A 25,254-nucleotide genomic window follows, 5' to 3' on the forward strand; every position below is an offset into this window, starting at 1 on the left:
TCTAATAGAGTGACAAATTCGGAGTAATTATTTTTTCCATGTGCATTGGAAATACATTTTAAAACTCTTTTATCTCTTTTGTTCATTGCTTATTTATTTTTTTATGTTAGATATTTAAATATCCAACGATATCCAACGATATGCAGTTGGATATTTGAAATCCAACTGATGGCCAGTTGAATCTTTAAATATCCGACTAGTGCTGATTGAATCGGTAAAATATACGTAGACTAATAACAATGGGTGACGTCATTGAAGTTTTTTTTTAAAAAAATTAGAAATTGATTTTTTTTTTGTGTGTCACTCTTGAATATTTAATTCAGATGATAAGACATTTGGTAAACATCACGTGTAGAAACTTGCATCGGGGAGCATCTAATCTGCGATAGAGACTGCTCTGTGATACAGCTCTCTGTATTCAAAACATTAGTAACCCACATTTAAAGAGAGGAGAATGATATCGACACTTTAAACACCAGACATAATGATTGGATTTTTGGGGTAGGTTAATTTACTTAAAGTTTATGTTGAATTTGGATTAAATTTACTTATTTTTCCCTTTAATTATATGTAAATTATAGAAATTGTTGAGTAGAAAATTATCAAAGGTTATTACTAATTATTTGTATTCATATTTTTTATCCGAATTTTTCGAAACTGAAAAAAATTATTTGAAACTACTTCTATTTCAGTGTAAATGGTACACTTGGAACTATGAGCTTAATTATGGATTTCATATTAAGTCAAAACAAAACAGATTACAATGAAGAAATAAAACGAGACATGCCTATTTATCTCCACCAAGACCAGTTTGTTCTTGTCGTTACAATTACAGTGTTCGGAATTATGGGAAATGTACTCCCACTTGTGAAGATGACGTGGGACAAAAATTTCCAAGGTACTGTATTTGTTGTCATCAGAACCATAATATTCACAGATATTGTGAATTTGATTCTTTACCTACTTCATGCTGGATTTAAGTTTGGTAACTTTCGTCTTGAAAAAGTCCCATGTGCAACCTTTCTGGTTGTGTTTTATGGTGTTGCTCATGCCTCAGCTGCTCACGTTGTTTTTCTATTTGGACTTCGGTGTTATATGGTGTCGGAACCCATAAAATTCAATCAGTTACGGAAGCGAACAATTATCGTCTCATCTGCTGCAATATGGGTCCTAAGCATATTATTTTCGATATTTTATTTTGTTCTACGATACAAAGCAGGAATACAGACACCTAGTTATGTGATAATAGTATTTCGTATTTACCTTATTATTGTTCCTGTCCTGCTCATTATTATTTTCCACGTAAAGAAGATACATCGTCTCAAGCGCACATTGAATAAACACAATATTGAACACAACATTATCAAGATGTCCCTTGTGACGTCATTAATTCTTATCGCGTACATGTCATCGGCTATTCTTTTCCTTGTGTGTTACATCTTATCATTATATGGATCTAAAAACAAAGAGGAAAAGTTTCTTCTTGTTGCACAACTGGCCTGGTTACTAAATGCTGTGCTGAGCCCATTTATTTATGTTGCTTCTGCACTGCGTTTTCATAAATGTTTTAAATACTGGATTAGAGGTATTCAATCAATTAGATGTCTACGTTTACCTAAGCAAACGGAAGCAGGGATATGAAGTTCATCATCCGCAACTGAATCCCATACATTGCGCGCGAATTTAAACGTTTAAAAAAAAGAACCAATAAGCACTCTTATACGAGGGTTGTCCGGTAAAATCGTGGACAAAGCTTTTTTTTCCGAAAAATAATGGGCGCAATTAGCTGAAATTTTCAGCAAATATTTATTTATTATATTTAAGTGCATCTTAATTTTTTTGATAAAATGTAGACAAAAATAAAGATTTTATTATGCCTGAATGTGCACAGGGTACGGTCCTACGGCGCACGATCAAAAAACCAGGGTTTCATTAGCGAACACACGAGTATTATTTCGAAATAAAAGTATTAAATAGAAAAGGTTGGGGTAATTATTATCCTATTTTTAATCCACTATCTATTATGTCGTCTTTTGTAAAATTTCAAGGTATTTGTTGAATTTTTGGCAGTTTCCCGAGCATTTGAAATGGGAAAGTGGTAAACACAACACACGAAAAATGGCGACGTTTAATGACGTCACGGCGCACTGGAGAGCAGTTCATTATGATTTAGATGTAGTAATGCCTCCAAAAGAATCTTTAGATAACTACAGAAGAAAAAATATATAAAAATATCACTACATCTTTGGTATACAACTGAAATGAGAGTTTTCTAAGCGGAAGCTTTTTTGATCGGGTCCTCAAGAAGAATAAAACATTACGGACAAACCGCTTCTGGCAATAGCGAAAGACGATTTCACTGTAGACCGTCGCTATAAGATTTAGCTGAATGGTAGTGAGAGTACTAACCATAATTTACTATAAAATCTTCAGAGGGTCCCATGTGTGTGCAAGATTGGTTCCTCGACTGTTTATGAAATAATGAAGGGAAACTAAAGTATGTGCATCAATGAAATCCCCGAATTTAAGTGGGTTTTATCCAGCTTTTTTTTTTTTCGCAAAGAAGAAACGTGAAGCTGCTTTAGACACTTTGACGTTATAATCCGTGTGCCGTAAGGCGATACGACACATAACATATAGCCTCATATTTTGTTTATTTGAAACTGTATCTATTTGAAATTTAATTTGCTATGTATATTGATGAAAAATGAACTATAAAAAGTAGTTAAAATTTTAGAACGCACTGATGATTATTTTTCATTCTAGACAACTTGTCCACGATTTTACCGGACAACCCTCGTACATCTTATTCAAAATATTCTTTACATTCAACAGAGCATGGATAGATGGATATATTTATGAAAACGCTGTAAGCCAACTTTTATGGCTACAATGGAGAGGCAATATCATTTACTTGTTGAACAAAGCATTTGGTATGGGGTACAATGACACTATAAAAGTTCAAATTTTATAACTGACCTGGTCTGAATGAGAATAAGGTCACTGATCTTTCTTGGATAATTTTTGCAGTTATCCATGCATGATAAAATTTTCACAATCATCGGTTTCTTCTTTCAAAGTATAAGAAATATTCAGTGATGTATATATATATATATATATATATATATATATATATATATGTGTGTGTGTGTGTGTGTGTGTGTGTGTGTGTGTGTGTGTGTGTGTGTGTGTGTTAATTTAGAAATAAAATGCAGGATTATGAAAAATATTATAACATTAGTTCTTCTGAAAAGATTACACGCATTTTATACCTTTAACCCAGACGTTTTTAAAGCAATTATGCATATATTAATATATTTGAAAACTAAATCTAGCCAAAGGATTTTTATTTTATTTTACAAGTTGCTTTTACTCACTTAAAATATCAAATCTGCTTTATGTTTTCCTTTTTTCATTTAGACGACGAGAACTTTGAAAACAAAAATATATTAAATGGAAATGATGAATTATCGGAGGGGGTGGGTGGACGCGATAAGATACAAGGAAAGCGGCATTTTGAGTGATCTAAGAATTCATTTTCTTTACGTATGGTGGATACTATTTATTAAAGAGAACAAAGCCTTTTACCTCGAGTCATGCCTGATTCATCACGTTAGGTCGGAGCTACTTTTGGCAAAGTGTTTGACTTCTCAAACTTAGATTTTGGTGATTTCTATTTGTGAAAAAATTTCTAGTAGTTAATTTTTTTTACTATATTATCAACAAATGTAGAGTTTCCTTTACTGAAAAATTTAAATGTACATGTAATGACAGTTTACTATGAAAATACTGAAGGATAAAAAAGTTTCACTGCAACTTTTTTCAAAGAAGGATGGACGGCAGTAGAACTATAGAAAATCTTTTCTTTCGGTGGAGATAACTAAATGCACTGTTAGAGTAACTTAATTTTCAATAAATCAAGAACATCTTTAAATACTTTTTTTTCTCCTCCAAATTCCTTTTTGGGAAGGGAGAAAATAAAATCGTACCATGAGTGAAAACATTTTGTGATTGAACTTTCAAAAGAACACTCAGATGTTCTCGGCTAGTGTGCCATTTTGATTTACAGTCATAAATCATGTGGCCACTCACACAGATAACAGCATCTCTAGTAAGAATCGCAAACTGACTATCAGCAGGTACCTAGGCTATAAATTTACCGTATTAAAGTATTTTTGAGATATTAACTGGTGATTTTATAGGCATAAGCAGATACATCATGGACATTTCAGCGTCTTTTAATTATCTTCGTTTGAAATATCTTAATCTATATGGCTGCTAATAAAACAACAGATTAATTTTGGAGAAAAACACAACTGGCGTCCTGCTGTTTTGTGAAATGGGAGCTTATAAAATACATCTTAAGTAATATCATAAATATGAGTGAGATGTATATCGCTTTACTGATGTAAATTGTTCACTAATACAAAGAGCTACAAAAACTAACTTTTGATTCCTGCCCACATTTTGCACCCATTTAATTCATTATTTATGGCGTTTTGACCATTGAGACTTAACCCATACGAAAAAAATACTATTAGAATTCAATCGGAGTATTCAGTCGACGGTTCGTTGACGATCAAGTGACCGTCAATTGACCATTAGTTGAATTTTTACCATGCAAATGAGGGAGCGTTCAACTCATTTGCATATAGTTGACCACTGTAGAATGCTCCTATATATTCTTTGCAGTTGACCTTTAGTTGAATACTCCTCTATTTTTATTGCAGTTGACCATTAATTAATTACTTCTCCATTTTCTTTGCAGTTGACCATTAGTTGAATACTCCTCTCTTTTCTTTGCAGTTGACCACTGTTGAATGCTCCTCTATTTTCTTTCCAGTTGACCACTGTTGAATACTCCATTAGTCAGTCCATGTTGCATTTAAAAAAAAAATGGAGGGAGTTTTGAAAACCTAAGGCAAGCAGTACAATGAGTACACGTGCGCTTGGAAAAGCTGCCATGTCTCTGAGTAGGAAAAGTCAAAACAATGGGACTATTAAAATGATATACATCTATATGCATGTATGTTTATTAAGCAATAAAACTAAATTGAGCTGGCACACTCTCTCAAGTTGCTATGCCTCCTTCATTTTCTGTGCAGAAAAAGTAGATTTAGTCTAAAGCAATGTCATATTTTTACCAACAACACAATAAAAAACACAACAAAACACTTGATGCACGACTATTTATCGGAATTCTTTTAAGATTTTAACAAGTACATGTGCATAATAATAGGGACCTATACTGGCTACAGTATTATGTCTTTCTAATATCTTTTAGAAAAAATATAAAGAAAGAAATATTTTTTAAAATATTATACTTACTTGGATTGCAGAAGCTGAATCATTTATGAAAATACTTTTTTCAATTCAAAATTCCCCACTTTCTAACAAAACACACACTGACACACGTTTCTTGATTCAAATCTAGATTGTTATAATACTTAATTGAATTGAAAACCCGACCTATAATAATGTCATTTCAAACCCAACAAAAATAGAGTCAGAGAGATTTTCTAACACTGGGTGGTCAACTATAGTCAACTCTGCAAGATCTCACAAAGTCGGAGTGTTCAACAATGGTCAACTCTTTTCCCGCATGAAATTTTCAAAGTATTAGCATTCAACTAATGGTCAACTCGGTGAAAAGCGGTCAATTGACTTGATTAATAATTTTAAATCCAGTGTCAAAAAGTTAATTACTCTTTTTTACAACTGTTTTTATAAGGGGGGTAGAAAACTTTATCCATTGAAATCAGGCTTTAAATCATCAATAGATTTGATTTTTCAAATATGCATTGAAATGGATAAATGACCCTAAAGCTTTTCGTATGTATAACTTATGTAAAATTCAACGTAAAAGATTGATAAAGTATATCTATTTTTGATTTGTAATCTCATTTGAAATTGGTAATAAAATGACCTTTTTTGCTTTTTTTGTCTGTAAACATTTGCCCCCACCCCACCCCTGTGAAACAATAAAAACTATGGTATGAATATGTTGAATTACAATTCATAATTATAATACCCGTAAAAAAAGAATTTTCGTTTTATGGGGGGGGGAGGGTGTTTTAAAAATATTTTCCGTTTTCCGCTGAATTCTATAGTGAAAAACACCTTTTACCAAAATTAAAGAGTTATCTTTCTTTGTTTTACCAAATAAGTTATGTTTTATGAAAATTCACATAAATATCTATATAAATATAAAAAAATCATTCAAATATGTTAAATTTTGAAAATTGACTTGGAGTTAGGCGGCAGAACAATGCTGTCGTTCGCAGTTCTTAACACAAATGCAAAAAAATATTTCACTTTAATAAACTAGACTTAATAACAAAATTCAAAGACTGAAAATAAATTCGGATTTTAAAAATAAGTTTAGAAAAATTGTAGAAGTTTACCATATATCATATATAACTTTAACGTTTATCAAATGAAGTGCCTTTTAGGCAATCAGAAGTTAGAATTTATTTTTCACTATACTATTCAAACAGCGAACCCTATCCAGTGATTGGTACATTTTTTAAATTACTGGAAGTATCCTAATTATCATTATTTTTTTTTTTTGAAAAACTAAATTGACTCAGCGCATGTTGAAAGAGCGATTGAAAGGCCTCTCTTATAAAAAAAAAAAAAGACACAAGGCATGCCACTCTTAAGCTAACCCGTCCAAAATTTTGCCACTGTATTTGATACTGTTATGAGGGGTACCTAGTACAAACAGCCAGATAATATGCAGAATCCTATGTTTCGACCATCTTTGGTCAGAGGTAAGATCTCGAACTGACCAGTTGACCCTCAGTAGCTCAAAAAATAGCCCGGTCTTCGACTCAACTCCTTTTCACGGTCAACTGATCAGTCACAGGCCCCAGTCATGATCAAAGATAACGCTCGAAATATGGGATTTTGCAAGTTGACCAGCCCCTTGTACTACATGTATGTTCCCTTATACTTCTAACGGTATTATACTTACTCTCACCATTTTTGGCAGAGCTAGCTATAGTGATTTCAGGTCTTGAAAACTCAATTTCTTTTGACGGTCAACTAGTCAATCCCAGACCTCACCTCTGACCAAAAATGAGCGTCGAAATTGGGGATGATGGACCTTCTTCAGCTCCTTGTATTAAGTTCTCCTATACTAGTATTATACGCACTCTCACCATTTCTTTCCGAGCTAGAAACAGAAATTGCAGCTCTTGGAAAGTCAATTCCTTTGAATAGCCACTTTGTCTGTCCAAGACCCCTGACCAAAGATGCAGTCGAAATATGGAATTCTGGATGTTGTCTAGCCTCTATTACTAGGTTTTTCTTATAACAGTAATATATAGTTTCCATTTTGGCCGGGCTAGCTTTATGGGTTTGGGGTTCCGTGTCTTGTTTATAAATGAGGTCTTTGATTCCTTTTTCCTTAATATGTTAAATTGAGGAAAATAAGTTTTTCGATAAATTATTTATTAGGACACTTACTGTAGTTTGAATTGTATACAAACCACAGAATAGAATTTGCTAATTGAATAATGAATAATGAATGGAGAATAAGTTTCTAACTTCTGATTGCATAAATGTTGTACACACGTCTTTATAAAATTAAGGTGCATGCTATCATTTTGGCATTTTTGATTATTTTTTGTAGAGATTAGGTGTATATGTTCCGTAGCATAATCTGGAGATATCCCGTTTAAAAGAATTCCTCATCAATTTTACGAACGTTATACATGTACATGTATTATGTTTTAATGATCCGGTACAGACATACTAAATTAATTCTGAATGCATGTGCATGTAAATATTTTGATGGAGTACTTTTTTTTTTAATTTTCACCAGTTGGCCATTTTTCTTTCAAACCTCTAAAAGAATGGACGCAGAATTTTCAGCCTAAATTTAATTAAATGACTAAGGATACTTGAAGATCTAAGGTCAAATACCAAGTGATGTAACATCCTTGAAAGAAAGGGCAATTTTATACTCTTATCAAAGTCACAGAAATTAGGCTTTTTAACACTAAATGATGTAACTCCTTGACTGCCATCTTTGTCAAGTCTACATGCCTCGATCAATTTACTCTGAAATCTATATTGTTTGTGGGGGTTTAAATTTCGTTGCTTTCGTGGTATGAAGAGACCAACGAGTTTATGTCCTCCAGGAAATATAAAATTGCATTTAAGAACTCAATACTTCTTCAACCTCAAAATCAAAACTCCATAAAATTATATTTTTTCTTCGAACCATGAGAATTTGATCCCACATATGATTTTACAGTACATTTTATATTTGTTTGTTTAATTATAAAATTTTCACGGATATAAACAAAATTTATCACGGTTACTTTCAGATAGATGGATTCATTATTACGGGAAAATAAGGTCCTTTGATATATTATCGATAGCCTCTTCTGAAAATAGTATTTCACAGATGTATAGGAATTGAAAGAAACTAGACAAGTATGTCGCCAGCAAGGGAAGAATTTTGACCTTTCAAAATTTCTACAGCTAAAACCATTTTTATTAAATCTAATTTTATTTATCTTCCAAGGGAGGGCACCCATATCCTTATTTTAATAAGTTTGAGAGTTGAATGGCTGTGATTTGCAACTATTGTCATTGTGGCGAGTAATTAAGCTGGACAGAATGATGCTTCTTGTTGAAACATCGGTTAAGGCGTGCAACCCAAAACAACTTTTCGGGGAAGGGGGGGGGGGGGGAGGGGTCGGACGATGATGGGATATCCTTGATTCTCCAGATGTCACTCAATTTTCCCAAACATGCTAAAACAAATTTTATATTTTGCAATGCACGCCAGTTTATTTTAAGCTTAATAGGTGCTTGAAAATCAAGTGTAGGATCGGTATTCTTCACAAACACAGCAGGAAAAAATATAATAAACCCTTCATCTAGAGAACACTAATGACATCAATTGATATCACACTGGGTTTTAAAAACAAAAATATATATATCAGGTTGAGGGAATGTGCCGATGCTTTAAATCGACTGTGTTTTGAATGAATTTACTCAGAGTATTCATTATCAATATTAAATAATTCCGTATACAATGTATACAACACAAAAATATACGAAAACGTCGATTTAAAACATATACCTTCGAGGGCTGTCCATAAATTTCGTGGACCATGACGTTCCTTCCAAAGTGAATAGTCCTAGATATACTTATTATATATCAAAACATATCTGTTATGAAAATCCAAGTTAGAAAAGTTTGGTTTTAGTTTCTTCAATGTAATATTTTTCTAAACATCGCAATTCTTGCAAATAGTGCGTATTCGACTTAGGGATATAACATCATAAAGTTTTTGGATTCAAATGATTATTTTCTTCATAAAACAAGCCAAAACTTAATAGAAATTAAATGAGTCTAAAATAAAGAGGTTGTCGTCATTTTCTGATACTTTTAGTATCGCTTATTGGACAGATAGTGATAATATTAAGAAAAAGCCGCAAGAAATATGTTTCAAAAATAGAGAGAAAAAGTAACATTTGCCAACTCAATGGAACACCGTCCACACATAAAATTTCGTTTTAATACGGCTGAAACGACGTAAAAGACAGATCAGTTGTTTATACTGATGACGCTCGTAAATTGTCGTATATTGTATGAATTAAGAAAAATTACTCAGTTATGGTCTGTATGTAATATTATCCTTCATACTTAGCGGTGTGGCATGATTAAAAAAAATGGCATGTGTCCACGAATATGCGATAAAAATTCAAAATCCATAATTCTGACGGTATCATGAAACTAGCTTAGCGTCAGACTGGGCTGTGCGGCTTGCATGTATAATTCATTTACACCTATATCCTTCGTAAATAGTGTGTATTAAATTTTTAAATTTACAGTTTACTTAATTATGTTCTATATCAAAATAATATCGTACACATTTGTACAGAAGCGTAAAGGTCTCTACAATTGTTGTGTTATAGCGTGTATATTGTCTTATATTTTATTGTCTTATCAACATATAAAGTTTATAATTCCTTATTTATACACATATTTTGAATTTATTTATACACATATTTTTAATTGTATTTAGATGTTTTTACATAATTTAAGGCATCTTCTTTTTTAAATTGATTTTATAGCTTTAAGTATTGTATTCTCTACTTTAAAAAATATTGATATTACGATATTGATCACAGCAACATATTGTTAAAACTTGAATAACTATTAACAAATACATAAATGAAATAAATCCCAAAAATTCTGAAAATCTTTAGAACCACGTTACTTCATAAAAATTGAATTATATCTCACAAACATTGCGTCCTAGATTCAGGAAACATGTATGAGTTTATTGCTACCCAAGACAAACTTTATTAATGACAACCAAATTTTTATAAAATAATTTCTCTTTGGGCGTTGTCTATCATTTTTAGCAATGAATATTGAACGATTTACTCAAGAAGGCAAATGGTACATATGTTTTTGGTCAAATAATTATGTACAAGATAATTAAATCATAAATGAACTCGTACCAGTGCATCGAAACATCTCATAAAAATTACGTACTTACAGTACATAACTTACAGTATATAAACCATTCTATGTTCCAAAAAATCTGCAGTAATCTTACAAAATATCATCCAAGTCATCAGAAGAATGCAGAGTACATACAATAAGCATTACATGTTAATGGTGGGTTGGAATTTTTTTTACATGTTAGTACATCTATAGGCGTCTACACTTGCTGTGCTAAAAGTTTTTCATTGTCTTTTTTATGTCTTGTTAACATATTATTGTTAGATTTGTAAAAAGGAATTTGATTCGTCATAATAATTTTTCTTATTCGTTATAACTAATTTGTTTTGGCAGCGACAGTGTTTTGTACAATACTTAACTGGTCGATTGCAGCATTTCAGATTACATGCTACCTTAAAGTTTTAATTTCAATATATATATATATAGAGAGAGAGAGGGGGGGTGGGGGGTTGTCCGGTAAAATCGTGGACAATGTGTTTTATCGAAGAATATTGGGCGCACTAAGCTGCAGTTTTCAGCAAATATTTATTTATCAAATTTAAGTACATCAAAATATAATATTTGAATTGTACAGAGTAAGGTCCTACGGCGCACGAACAAAAAATGCAGGTTTCACTAGAGAATACGCGAATATTATTTCGAAATAAAAGTATTACATAAATATGGTTGGGGTTAAAAATTGTCACATTTGTAATTTACTATCTATTATGTCGTCATTTGGAAAATTTCAAGGCATTTGCTTAATTTTTAGCAGTTTACCGAGCATTTGAAATGGGAAAGTAGTCAACACTCTAAAAATGGCGACGTTTGACGACGTTACGTCGCACCGGAGAGCAGTTCAGTTTGATTTAGATGTAGTAATGACGCCCTAAGAGAAAAATGTATAAAAATATTACTAGATCTTTAGTATACAAGTGAACTGGAAAATATGTTGGCAGACAATCAAATTCTCCAAGGTGTCTCTCAAAGTGTGGATTACATCATAAACCATTCAAAACAGATCATTACTTCAAAATGACTGTTTTTATGATCTATTTCTATTTCTATTTCTAAGATAATATTGAGCTTTTTTCAAAGCAGCGAATGGGTGAAATTTGAAATTATCAAAGAGAATAAATATTAATAAAGATATAACCAGGAATAAAGACAGGCATACTCATAACGAGACCCATTGGAACATGGACAAATTTTCTTTAAAAAAAAAATTAGGTACAGATATGAATTTAACACTTCCAATGCCTTGAAATCACAAGTTTTTGTTTTGTGAGCTTCTAATGTTTTGAATTAATCACGTTATGCATTTCAAATTCCAAGAAATCTAGTTTAAGATCATACGCTATCTCTATGCCAAAGTTCTGCTGTTAACGTCTCTCCATAACATGTTGTAAAACTTGATTTATATCGAATTAACTATACCAAAGGAGCCGAGTCCTCGGTCAAGTATTCTGAAAGCTGAGTACTGGCTGATTGTTTTATATAGTACTGCAACTATTTGTCCATCAGATTAAATAAGAAAAATTAATGTCTAAAATGTACATTTTAGTATGTAATAAAATAAGCAAATCACCAGGACCTCGATTCTTTATAGAGGTCATGGATTTTATAGGAAGCTTCTTGCCTATTTCACTTGTGCCGACAATTTGTCTGCTTGATTCTCAAGAGTAGAGAAGATGCTTTTTTTTTCTTTAAACTCAAATTATTGATTTTTATTTATTCTAATTTTCAAATGTGATCTTTAAAAGGAAATATAACTTAAATATTTTGATTTCATTTTCAAAAATTACCATCATTGGTTTGTGATGTGAGAAATATTAATGATGCAGAAGATTAAAAAAAGTTAAGTTTCATCGTGAATTTAGATGTCATAAGAAAGCTTCAAAATATCACAGTTAATCAAGGTATAAAAGTATTATTATAAAAGTTATATTATAATAGTAAATCAAGGTATTGAAGTATGTACTATTTTATATATTTTTCTGTATAAGTATTGTTAATTATAGTCAGCTATAGTTTACGAAATTACTTGTTAGGGTACTGGTCTTTATAATGTAGCCCATGAGTGAGTGGAAGGAAAAGATTTTTTCATTTAAAAAGAAAAGGGGGATGATTTTAAAGACCTTTATAACATCATCTTTACATATATACTAAAACAAAATTCAGTCCTTCTAGAGAGAATCTGGAGTCCTCAAAATTTTTAGTCCGATCAACTAATGATACATATTAGTGACTCATGCGTGTAAAAATGAAAGAAAATCTTTTATTGCCAGTGATAATTAAATACGCTTATGATTATTAAAATCATTTTTTATTCTAATTTCATTTCTTTTGAATTCTAATTCGATCAGAAGACTTTCTTATGCAACAACTTAAATTTTTTTTCATATTGAAGCCGATGAATATCTTGCTATTGGAAAAATTCAATGAATACATTATATACCTCCTATAAACGTTACTGAAGTCTATTTGAATAAAAAACAGGATAATTTTTTTTACTAATTCATAGTTAAATATGCATTAATTGTAAGCTATGCATTTGACCTTTAACACAAACACTTGTCTTCTTTAATGTGTACAGTATTCTTGTATGTTTTGTATGTTTACAATCTTTGATTATAGCACCTAACATTATTGCCTTTGGCATTACAGATAAACTAATTACCTCTTTCACATTTAAGCCATATTACATAAATAACGCACAGGTCAATACATTAGCAGATACTCATGTAAAGAAGACATTGGTGTACTTTAAACACGAGCCAAAATCACTAGATTACACTTTTACCACTAGGAGTAAAATCGTTCTGACCAATAAAAAAGACACAATGTGAAATTAGAAATTGATTTTTTTTGTCTCACTCTTGAATATCTTAATTCAGATGATAAGACATTTGGTAAACATCACGTGTAGAAACTTTCATCGGGGAGCATCTAATCTGCGATAGAGACTGCTCTGTGATACAGCTCTGTGATACAGCTCTCTGTATTCAAAACATTAGTAACCCACATTTAAAGAGAGGTGAATCATATTAACATTTTAAACAACAGACATAATGATTGGATTTTTGAGGTAGGTTAATTTACTTAAAGTTTATGTTAAATTTGGATTAAATTTACTTATTTTTCCCTTTAATTACATATAAATTATAGAAATTGTTAAGAAGAAAATTATCAAAGGTTATTACTAACTATTTGTATTCATATTTTTTATCCGGATGTTTTCGAAACTGAAAATATTTATTTGAAACTACTTCTATTTCAGTGTAAATGGTACACTTGGAACTATAAGCTTATTTATGGATTTCATATTAAGTCAAAACAAAACAGATTTTAATGAAGAAATAAAACGAGACATGCCTATTTATCTACACCAAGACCACTTTGTTCTTGTCGTTACAATTACAGTGCTCGGAATTATTGGAAATGTACTCCCACTTGTGAAGATGACATGGAACAAAAATTTCCAAGGAACTGTATTTGTTGTTATCAGAACCATAATAATCACAGATATTGTGAATTTGATACTGTACCTTGTTCATGCTGGATTTGAGCTTGATGACTTTCGTCTTGAAAAAGTCCCATGTGCAACCTTTCTGGTTGTTTTTTATGGTGTTGCTCATACCTCTGCTGCTCACGTGGTTTTTCTATTTGGACTTCGGTGTTACATGGTGTCGGAACCCATAAAATTCAATCAGTTACGGAAGCGAACAATTATCGTCTCCTCTGCTGCAATATGGGTCCTAAGCATATTATTTTCGATATTTTATTTTGTTCTACGATACAAATCAGGAATACAGACACCTAGTTATGTGATAATAGTATTTCGTGTTTACCTTATTATTGTTCCTGTCCTGCTCATCATTTTTTTCCACGTAAAGAAGATACATCGTCTCAAGAGCACATTGAGTAAACACAATATTGAACACAACATTATCAAGATGTCCCTTGTGATGTCATTAATTCTTATCGTGTACATGTCATCGGCTATTCTTTTCCTTGTGTGCTACATCTTATCATTATATAGATTTAAGAGCACAGAGAAACAATTTCTAATTGTTGCACAACTGGCTTGGTTACTTAATGCTGTGCTGAGCCCATTCATTTATGTTGTTTCAGCACCGAGTTTTCATAAATATTTCAAATACTTAATAACAACTGTCCAAACAATGAAATGTCTAGCAGATCAAATTGAAACAGATAACTGATGTTCTACATCTGCTAAAGAATTTGAAACGAACATTCAAAAGAATGAAGTTAAACAATGACTGTGTATTCATGTTTTTTCCCAAAATATTCTAAACATTAAAGGAAATGGATAGATGGTAAGAGAAATTTATCCTTCAGGTTGCAATGATTCTCATAAAAGAGACACCATGCAATCAACAAATACAATGTTTATGTAACTTTGCATGCAGACACCAATATCATTTACTTGTTAAACAAAGCATCGGTAAAAGGTACAGATAAAATGTATGAAAAGTATATCACTGACCTGACCTCAAATTCAGTAATGCGACTCTTTACTTAATTTTTTCTTTTCTTTCTTTCTTTTTCTTCTTTCTTTTTTATGAAGTCATGCATACATTATTAATTTGTCACCTCATTGGTTTCTTTTTTAAAGTAAAAGATTATGTAATACATGTATATTAATGTTAATTCAGATATAAAATTTAGAGTTATAGAAAATAAACCAGATTCCCAATTCTTTACTTTGTATTTAGAAAATACATGTATTTTCAAATAAAAGATGTTATGAACAGGGTGTTTCTTGAATTTCCATTTAGAGGATGGCTGATTCGATACACAAGAACATGCTCTGAGTATTGTCAATTTTTAAGCCGTGACAAGCTACTGACAAATAAGTTGATGTTACAAGGATTTCAACAACCCCGTTTAATGTCAGCTTTTCGCAAAGTCTACGGTCGTTATATAATAACCTTGATTGTAAAAACAATCTATTATTGGGTCGTATTTTCTCTGTTTGATACCATTTGTTAGGTCATTCCTTTTATACCGAATTTGACTTCGGAGTACTCCAATACCTGATTAAAATATAGGGCCCAAGGCGGGTTAGTCCGGTCAAGTGGGGATGCTTACTTCTCCTAGGCATCTAATCATACATTTTTGGTGATTCTAGGGGTCCATGTTTTTGCCCTGTTTACGATTCGTTTTGTTAACTGTTTAATATATGAGATTGATCACTGTTCGTTTTCTTCACATTTTACATTGTAGGGCAAAGCCTTATGCCATGAGTTTTGCTTAATTTATCACTTAAATTTTGGTCGTAACTCCTTTTGACAAACTTGCTAAAGAAACAAAAATTTTCAATCTAAAAATATTGTAGTTCTGTCTAATTAATATTTAGTACAATTAATTTCATGGTTTAAAGCTGATGTAAAAATTATGAAATGTGCCCTTTTGAAATGTATTTATTCAAAAATCTGTAATTTAAAACTCCTTCCCTTTTTCATGCGCCTTAATAAGATAAAACACAAACCTGGATAAGATTCAAGCTTTTCTGTCAGGTTATTGGCTTTTTCTCATTTACATATTTTAGCTTACTCTGAATCGTACCAGGATCTTAATTATCTCAGGCTTTGTTACATTTTTCTCCATGGTTTTCTGATAACCGTTACATAAGACTCATTTGCATGTGAAAGTTTCCTATATCTGAATAATATCGAAAGCATCATTTTCATACGAGTTCTTACTAGTTTGAACTCATCATACATCAATGCAATAAAGGAGGAAAAAGACGAATGGAGGATAGAGGGAATTTGAAGGGGGAAAATTGGGAGGAAAGAAAGAAAATGGAGATGGAGACTCTCCCCGTCTTTTCCGCATTTCTGGTTCTCAGTGCTTTATTACTATGGTATTTATAAGGCAAGCATTTAATATTTTTACAAAATTATCAACAACAATGAGAATGAAGTTTGATGTTATGGTAACTACTATGAAAAGTTTTTGGCTTCAACACTTTATCAAAGACGCCACAGAAAAATCTTTTTTTTTTCTTTCTATGGTGTTAGTGATGGGTAGAATGGTGGGCATTGTTTGAGCAGCTAAAATTTTCAATATATCAAGAACAAAATTTTTAAAAATTCATTCTTTTTATTCAAAGAAACTGGGGGGATAAGCCGAGCCATATGCCTACATAACGATCGATAAAAAATCAATAAATTCATTTTACAAAAATTTCACTTTTTGTTGAATTAATGTAATGCTTATTACCATTTGCATATAAATTTGACAAAACCTGAATACTGTAACAGCGAAAATGATTCTGATTAACACAACAAAATGACATCACGCTCAATTTTCACAGAAACTGACATAAATTGGATGATATAACTACATTTTTTAAATAGAGTGGGTCACCGTACCATTTTTTTGAGAACGATTAATGAAAGGCAATGGAAAGATGTTGCTTTTTACACTTGCAAAAATTTGGTATGAAGACCCACTCTACATAAAAAATTAAGTTAGCTTACTTAAATTTTCACCGTGGTCTTAAAAAATTCTAAGTCCAAAAACGCTTGCTAAATATAGAGAACTGTATGCTATTTAAATGGAAATGTTAGTGTGACTCCGTGGTCTAGTGGTTAGCGATGAGCTCTTTAAAGGGACGTTTATTGAGGAAAGTGTTCGAGTCATGCTCTGATTTTTTTTTTTTTTTTTTTTTTTTTTTTTTTTTTTTTTTGAATTTTTTAGTTTTAATTTTGTTTTACTTTATAAAAAATGTCTATAGGAATAACATATTTTTCACTGAAAATAAAATATATATATGTAATAATGAACTTATTTACAGTAAATTATTTAAAATGCCGGATAAAAATTATAATAGATATTTGAATACTTTTATTCCCGTTTTATTTATTTTAAATAAAAGCGCTTCTAGATCACCATTATCATTATATACGATGTTAACATTTTTATAATATCTCCACAATAAGTGTAAACACTCAATATGCAGATTAATTAATAGAAGTCCTTACCCATGTTAGACATTTGTGACAGTAAATGAAAGTCAACTGTTTAGCTTGTTTAGAATATAAATATCATTTTGAAAACTACGGTAAACATTAAAATGCTCAAGTAAATTTGAACAATTGAGAAATTTTTTCCAATAAATGTTCTTGCATAGCTGAAAAATGGGCATGGGCACATGGCTCGTCTTATCCCCCCAGATTCTTTATTATATTTTTTTTATTTTTGAGAATATAAATCATACTTTGAGTGAACTTGCATCCCGTGATTGAAAAGATCACTCAAAGATTCTTGGCTAAGATGCCATATGTGGCCTGTCACACAGATAACAACATTACAAACTGACCTTCATCAGCAGGTACCAAGGCTATAAAATCACCGCCTTAAAGCATTTTTGGGACATTAACTGGAGATTTCATAGCATAAGCAGATAATTTGTGGATTAATCATCTTCATTCATCACATACTTTAATGCAGTATGCTTTAAATAAAAAATACATATGTAGATAAATCCCTGCTTTGTCCATGTGAGAGTGGAGTAACTAGTTAATAAAAAAGGTAATCTTTTACGGAAAAAGACTACCATTGAATAATAATACAATAAAAAAAAAAACCAAAACTCGGCGTTAAATACAGTCATTAAATACTCTCTCCAAGAAGAATAGAATTTGGGAAATTGTAACAAACATTTGACATTTCCAACTCATAACAATCAAATTCACATTGCAGATAGATATCCTTATTTTAACTGGTCTGAGAACTGAATTGCTGTGATCGATTTGCACCTTGTGTCTGAGGGAGTAAATTTAGCAGAAAATGTCTACAATCAGGGTCAACGTTTTGAGATTTCGGGAATCGAGGTTTGGAGGGGGAGAAGTTCACTACAGAATGTATAAGTAAGCAGTGATTAAGATTATAAATGAGTAAAGTAATTATTCATCCAACCACAATAGGTGTAATTTTTTTTAAACATTCTGATACCAAAAGATCAATTTTATATTTCTCTCTGCACGCAAAAAGCTTATCAGGTGCTTGAAAAGCAAGTGTACGATCTGAATATTTCTCAAATAAAGCATACAAAAATGAAACAAAACCCTTCATCTAGAGAAAACTGATGAAACCCAAAGATTATACTCATGTTTTCGTATCATACAAATATGATTAACACTCTGCATGTTTAGGGACTCTTTTATTTCGGCCAAATACATTGATTGGTTGATTGTTGTTAAACGTCCCTCTCGAGAATTTTTCACTCATATGGAGACGCCACCACTTGCCGGTGGAGGGCTACAAATTTTGACCTATACTCGGCACTTAGGGCCATTGAGCATTGAGGGATCTTTTTCGTGCCAGCACCTACTGCGACACGGGATCTCGGTTTAAACAGTCTCATCCGAAGGACCGGTCTCCACGTCCCACAGTAGGATTCGAACCCGCGACATAAGGATCAACTCCTTACTCCGCGACTCTAGAGCAGACGCTCTAACCACTGCGCCACGCGGGCGACTACATGAGAAGAAGAAAACACTTGCTGTGGTCTTCAATTCGACATTCAGATATATCGACGATTTATCAAATAACAATAGTTACGTTCATTCATATGTCAACTCGATATATCCCTGTGAACTTGAAATAAAAGACACCACAGAGTCTGCCACATCTGTTTCATATTTGGATGTTTTACTGACTAATAGACGATAAGGCCAACTAACATCAAAATTGAATTAAAAAACGAGATGACTTCAGCTTTTCCATTGTCAACTTTCCTATTTATAAAGTAATATTCCGCTTTCACCTGCATATGGGTTTTATGTCTCCCAACTTTCAATACTGAAGACTCTAGATCTTATCCTCACCTTTTTCCGATACGTCTTGAAATAGGTAATGCACATGTGAAATACGAAACCCTTAAATCCTCTCATGCGATTTAATGTCCCCGCGCTTTTGTGTGGAGGACAAAGATGTTAAAACTCTTGATAAAACTAAGAATAACCTCAGTTTGTTAAACATTTTTAAACCCAGAGTTAAAGGAGGTTCATAAGAGGAAATAGATAGCATTTTTGATTTGGAAACAGCAAGGAAAAATCAGAATTTTGACAAGGATGATGGGCATTTATCAAGACATATTAGATAATAATTTGTTGAGGAAATCTGATTAAAATCATATGGAGATCCTACGGAAGCCTGTCGAGGCCAATTCAGAGAGAGAAATATTTTTTATTGCGTTTAAACGCAATAATTATTGCGTTTAATCGCAAAACATTGCGTTTAATCGCAACAATCATTGCGTTTAAACGCAAAAGATTGCGTTTAATCGCAATGTATATTGCGTTTAAACGCAAAACACTTTGCGTTTAATCGCAAAAGATTGCGATTAAACGCAATACTTTTGCGATTAAACGCAATAATTTTTGCGTTTAATCGCAATGATATTTTTGCGTTTAAACGCAATAATTTTTGCGATTAAACGCAATACTTTTGCGTTAAATCGCAATAATTTTTGCGTTTAAACGCAATACTTTTGCGATTAAACGCAATACTTTTGCGATTAAACGCAATACTTTTGCGATTAAACGCAATACTTTTGCGATTAATCGCAACAATTTTTGCGTTTAAACGCAATACTTTTGCGATTAAACGCAATACTTTTTGCGTTTAAACGCAATAATCTTTGCGTTCAAAGGCAATAATCTTTGTGTTTAAATGCAGTCATTTGTATCAAACCTTGCAGAGTACAATGGACCCACGCATACTTATATCTTTTATTTCTTTCTCTTTTTACTTATTAGGAAATTGTGTGTTGTCTTTATAGAATCAGATTTCTCCGAGCAAACAATCTCTGAAAGGTAAATCACTAAAAAGAATTTATAGAGGAGAAAAAAAATGTCGGGTTGTAAAAACAAAGGAATCCTAAGAACGAGACATGTCTTAAGCTTATTCTCTACATTTTTAATGAAGTTTCTTTCAGTTGTTCTGCTAAAAAAAACTGTCCCATACGTTGTAGTCACAAGTTTAAATCATGTATAAAGGGATTTTTGGAAAGGACTGAGGAAATGTTGGAATTACGTACAACATGATGAAGTATTTAGACGTCAATGTACATTCATAACCCTTCCTATGGTTGCATAGAGTAAACACAAGAACATATGTAATGGATTTATATGAGGTCAAAATCAAAATCAAATGAAAACAGATTGAACGATGTGTACTACATGTATCAAATTAACAAGTGCTATTAATACCACTGAAACTTTCTCTATAAGTTGTGATACACAAATCCTTATAAGGAAGGATTATTGCGTTTAATTGCAAAATTATTGCGTTAAATCGCAAAATTATTGCGTTTAAACGCAAAAATTATTGCGTTTAAACGCAAAAATATTATTGCGTTTAAACGCAAAAAGTATTGCGTTTAATCGCAAAAGTATTGCGTTTAATCGCAAAAGTATTGCGTTTAATCGCAAAAATTATTGCGCTTAAACGCAAAAAGTATTGCGTTTAATCGCAAAAGTATTGCGTTTAAACGCAAAAGATTGCGTTTAATCGCAATCTTTTGCGATTAAACGCAAAGTGTTTTGCGTTTAAACGCAATATACATTGCGATTAATCGCAATCTTTTGCGTTTAAACGCAATAATTATTGCGATTAAACGCAATGTTTTGCGTTTAAACGCAATAATTATTGCGTTTAAACGCAATAAAAAATATTTCTTTCTCTGAACTGGCCTCAACGGGCTTCCGTAAGATCCAGTCTGAATAATAATTTTAATATTGTTGGAAGATATGAAAGGAAAAGTTGGCTTTTGCGAAATCAATGCATTTTTAAATAAGTCTCTTTTATTCATTGATGAATTATGTGTTTCATGAACAGTTTGATATTTGAATATCTAATCGATTGGCACTTGGATATTTGAATATCTTAATGTATCCAATTGCAATTAGTACTGTTTGAATAGTTACATTTATTTGCAAGAGGTAACTTAATTAATTTATGCCATTATGCCATCTTAAACATGATACTTTTTAATGTCAATATTCAATTTACGTTTACTTAATGATAAAACTAAAACTGAATCAAGTTTAGTATGTTATCTTGCAAAATTAACTTAGTTGGCATGCAAATTTAATGTGTCAAAATGCAACTTAAATATTTCAAGATGCAAGTTTACTAAGCTCACATGCAAGATAATTATGTGAACGCCCCAAACATCCTAGCTTTTTAATGATTTTGGGGTAAAACAGAGCAAACCTTTGTAAAATTTTATCTTCAAAAACTGTATGTTGAAATGTTTTAACCAACAATTAAGATACTTATCATATGCTTAACATGTGTGAAATGTAGCAATATAATCCAACTATATTGTATACGTATGCTTTCACGTCTGTAGTCAGTAAAATTTTTAAATATGAGACAGATATAGCAGACTCTGTGGTGTCCTCTATTTCTATAGTGCGCTGGGAAATATCGAGTCAAAATGTTGGAAGGATTGAAGGCCACCACGGCAAGTGTGTATTTTCGTTTTGAAGTTTTTGAATACATTCTGCTTTATAAGAATGTAAAAAAAAAGTTGGCTAATAAAGTAGCACAGCTAGTTTGCGCTGGAATTGAAACAGATTGTTGGAAGACCTGGTCTCTTAAGACTTTATAGATATTGTCAATAAGAGATTCCAGCATCTGTTAAAAATAGTATCAACCTCAGAGTAAATGTGTGGAATCAGAATGATCTTTATCGAAGTAATATTTTAGATGTCCAGTCACACGATATGAAGATTTATGAGTTCCACTTTTTTGGAAAAAGCAGCTTTCTATCAGTGATACATAAAAAAAATTCGCTTCCTTTATTTTATCGATAGAACAAGCAATAAAAACAGATTTAGAGAAAATAATTCTTGTGTTTAATAAATTTTACAACTTTTATATTAATCAAGCATGCTTAAACAAGATATTTGGAATAAATGACTTCAATGTTAGCAATTTATATTTTTGTGTAAAATTCTTTCACACTAGTGGGTTAACATTTCGATTATTATGCATGTTTTCTAATGTTTATGTAAAACTTAATCAGTTCATATGATTTTTTTTTTTTTTTGAAAATTATGTGTGAGTTTAAGAGTTATTTTTAGTTCTTGGTCAAAAGGAAAATACTTTAAAATATTTTCATACTAATTGTTAGGCCATTATTTACACACTGAATTGTCGACGGATTTTTCCGTTATTTACCGATCATGACGAGGAGCACACGGCGGGTGTGACCGGTCGGCAGGGGATGCTTATTCCTCCATGGCAGTTGATCCCCACACTGATGTTTTTGGAGGTCCGTGTTTGTTCTGCTCCCGATTTGTATTGTTTTGATGGACGTTAAGCTTGAATTCTGTTCGTTATCTCCATATTCCATATATTGATGTCCCATACTCTACCCGTTTTGTGGCATTCGACATCTGCTTCTAAACCCTAATACTACTGGTTTTCCACTATAATGCGGTGAAGCTCTTTCAGCAATTGCGCAGATCTTTAACTTGTGACATGTATATTAGTTTTTATCGTGGAACCTCGAATTCTCTTCACTTAATTTTTTTAGAAATAGAAATCAGTGGCAGTGGCGGATCAAGGAATTTCATAAAAGGGAGGGGCGCAGTAGAAAGCAGGGGGTCTGGGGGCTGTATTGAAGCCCCCAGTGGGTCCAGCTACATGTAGGGCAAAGATCTGATGGGAATCCGGGGGCAAAGCCCCCTGAAGCAGACGTTTTCTTACAAATAAAAGGTGTTTTTTCCTTGATTTTAGGATAATGAACATATAAGTTCTACATACAAAAAATTCAAACGGGGAGGGGGAGGGGGACGCACGCCCTGCGCGCCGGCGCTGGATCCGCCTTTGAGTGGGTTCCCTTCTGAAATGTTGCAAACTTAGTTATGTTTATAAATGTTTATGCAATATGGTTATCTTTATTTGTAAAATCTAACAACATGCTTTAAAAAGATACAGGGTTTTTCCAATCAAAATGAAATCTTGATGTCACTCTTCTCACTACACCTAGTAAAGCTTTTGAGGTATCTGGTTAATATATTCATAACTGCATTTATATTTTCTACAGCGGTTGCCATAAAGATAACGTTTTTCATAACTCTCAAATATCAAAAATATTTGTCAATTGGTGTTCAGATGAGTCAGTTACATGTATAGAGATGTGACAGATATCGATTCCACCTTTTTGGCATCAAACATATCGATTCCACCTTTTTGGCATCAAACACGGAAAATCATATGAAATAAATGCAGTCACGTGCACCACTATCACTGAGTTGCTTTGAAGTTTGGGACAACTGCCAGATATATTTCCCGTTGTACAAATAAAAAATATGAGACCTCAAAATTTGGTCTTATATTGGTCATTAAGCTAGTTTTATCAAACCTAAGGCAAAAGGGGAACTTTGGTTTACAAAGTGAATTGAAATTTAATATGTTATCTGATTTTAGTTCACTTCCAGATGTCGTAGCAAACTTTTCACATATCAAATTTTCTCCCAGAATTTTTACTGTATAGCAACTCCTCGGAATAATTGCTATATACCAAACCTTTCTTCTAGATAGTTAAATATATCGTAAATTTTCAACCCGACAAAATTGTACGATATACCAACAACCCTAAAACATAGAAAATCGTCCGCGGATGGTTATTTTGCAATAAAGTAACCTTCCCCCCAAATTCATTCGGATAACTATTCATAATTCAAAATCAAGTATATTCACTGTGCTAATTTTGATTGTTGATACATGGCCGAAGGAGCCGATATATAGATTACTATAGTAAACATAGGTAGTATATGCTGGTGCCTCCTCAATAAAAACGTCTGATGACCTTTATTTTTTTTTTTTTTTTTTTTTTTTTTTTTTTTTTTGCTTGTCAGGAAATTTTTTGGCCCCCTCAAATGTATGGCTGTGCCCCCCCCCCCCAAACTGAAATTGCTTCCTGCGGGCCTGTGATAACAATCAATATTAAATGATGAATTATCAGATTCCGAAAAATAGGGTATGTGGATGGACAATCGTCATAAAAGTTTAATATTTACTGAAGCCAATGCAATCATGATCTGTTTTCAAAGCTACAATTTTTTCTCAAAATTTATCCAGTTATAAATTATAATCGTGAAAATAATTGGTTACTGAAATTTGTTAGTAATGTATTGAAAAGTCATGCATTCACAAAGTTTGAAAGAAGATTATTTCATATGATTGAACAAGGTACTTGAATCTAAAATGCGTGCCACCTTTAATCTTATCGTCTTACAATTTAACATTTTCTTCAATAGAGATAACTGAGGTACATATCGGCTTGGCCAAGATCAGGTGCCCATTTCCAACTAAATGATGTTATATAGATGTAACTCTTTATAATTACATATAATCTAAATGTCTTTTGTTGCATTGCAAAGATCAGAATGAGAGCTTTCCATTGGTATATACATGTGTAATATCATATATATAGTAGCTGCATTTTTGGAAAAAACAACAGAATACAGTCAAAGATTCATAATTTTTGAAGCGTTATGCTGTTGCACTTGATTTTTTACATTTTAAAGAATGGTTAATTAAAATTATTTTGAATGAAGCATTCCAAAATAAATGTACTTTATTATAGAGAAATCATTCTGGTTAAGTTTATTTTTTACAGAAAAGAAAAAGGATAAAAATTGTGGAAATTATGAATAAATGTGTGCAGATATACCTTTGTTATATAATTTAAGATTTATGAATGTTTAAATAAATGCATAAATTTC

At 32.0% G+C, this 25,254-nt stretch overlaps 2 protein-coding genes across 2 annotated transcripts; both read left to right on the forward strand.

The window, feature by feature from the left end:
- Nucleotides 1-345: 345 nt before the first annotated feature.
- LOC133190900 (uncharacterized) lies at nt 346-3,126 on the forward strand. Its single transcript, XM_061326583.1, has 2 exons — nt 346-501; nt 693-3,126. Exons 1-2 carry the CDS (start codon nt 485-487, stop codon nt 1,639-1,641), a joined length of 966 nt encoding a protein of 321 aa, XP_061182567.1. The 5' UTR covers nt 346-484; the 3' UTR covers nt 1,642-3,126.
- A 10,349-nt stretch (nt 3,127-13,475) lies between these two features.
- On the forward strand, nt 13,476-15,187 carry LOC133190901 (CX3C chemokine receptor 1-like). The gene is made up of 2 exons (XM_061326584.1): nt 13,476-13,562; nt 13,755-15,187. Exons 1-2 carry the CDS (start codon nt 13,546-13,548, stop codon nt 14,695-14,697), a joined length of 960 nt encoding a protein of 319 aa, XP_061182568.1. The 5' UTR covers nt 13,476-13,545; the 3' UTR covers nt 14,698-15,187.
- The last annotated feature ends 10,067 nt before the right edge of the window (nt 15,188-25,254 follow it).

Source organism: Saccostrea echinata, unplaced genomic scaffold (genome assembly GCF_033153115.1).
Source record: "Saccostrea echinata isolate AGI-Se365-2 ecotype Australia unplaced genomic scaffold, CSIRO_AGI_Sech_v1 ptg000022l, whole genome shotgun sequence".
NCBI lineage: Eukaryota > Metazoa > Mollusca > Bivalvia > Ostreida > Ostreidae > Saccostrea > Saccostrea echinata.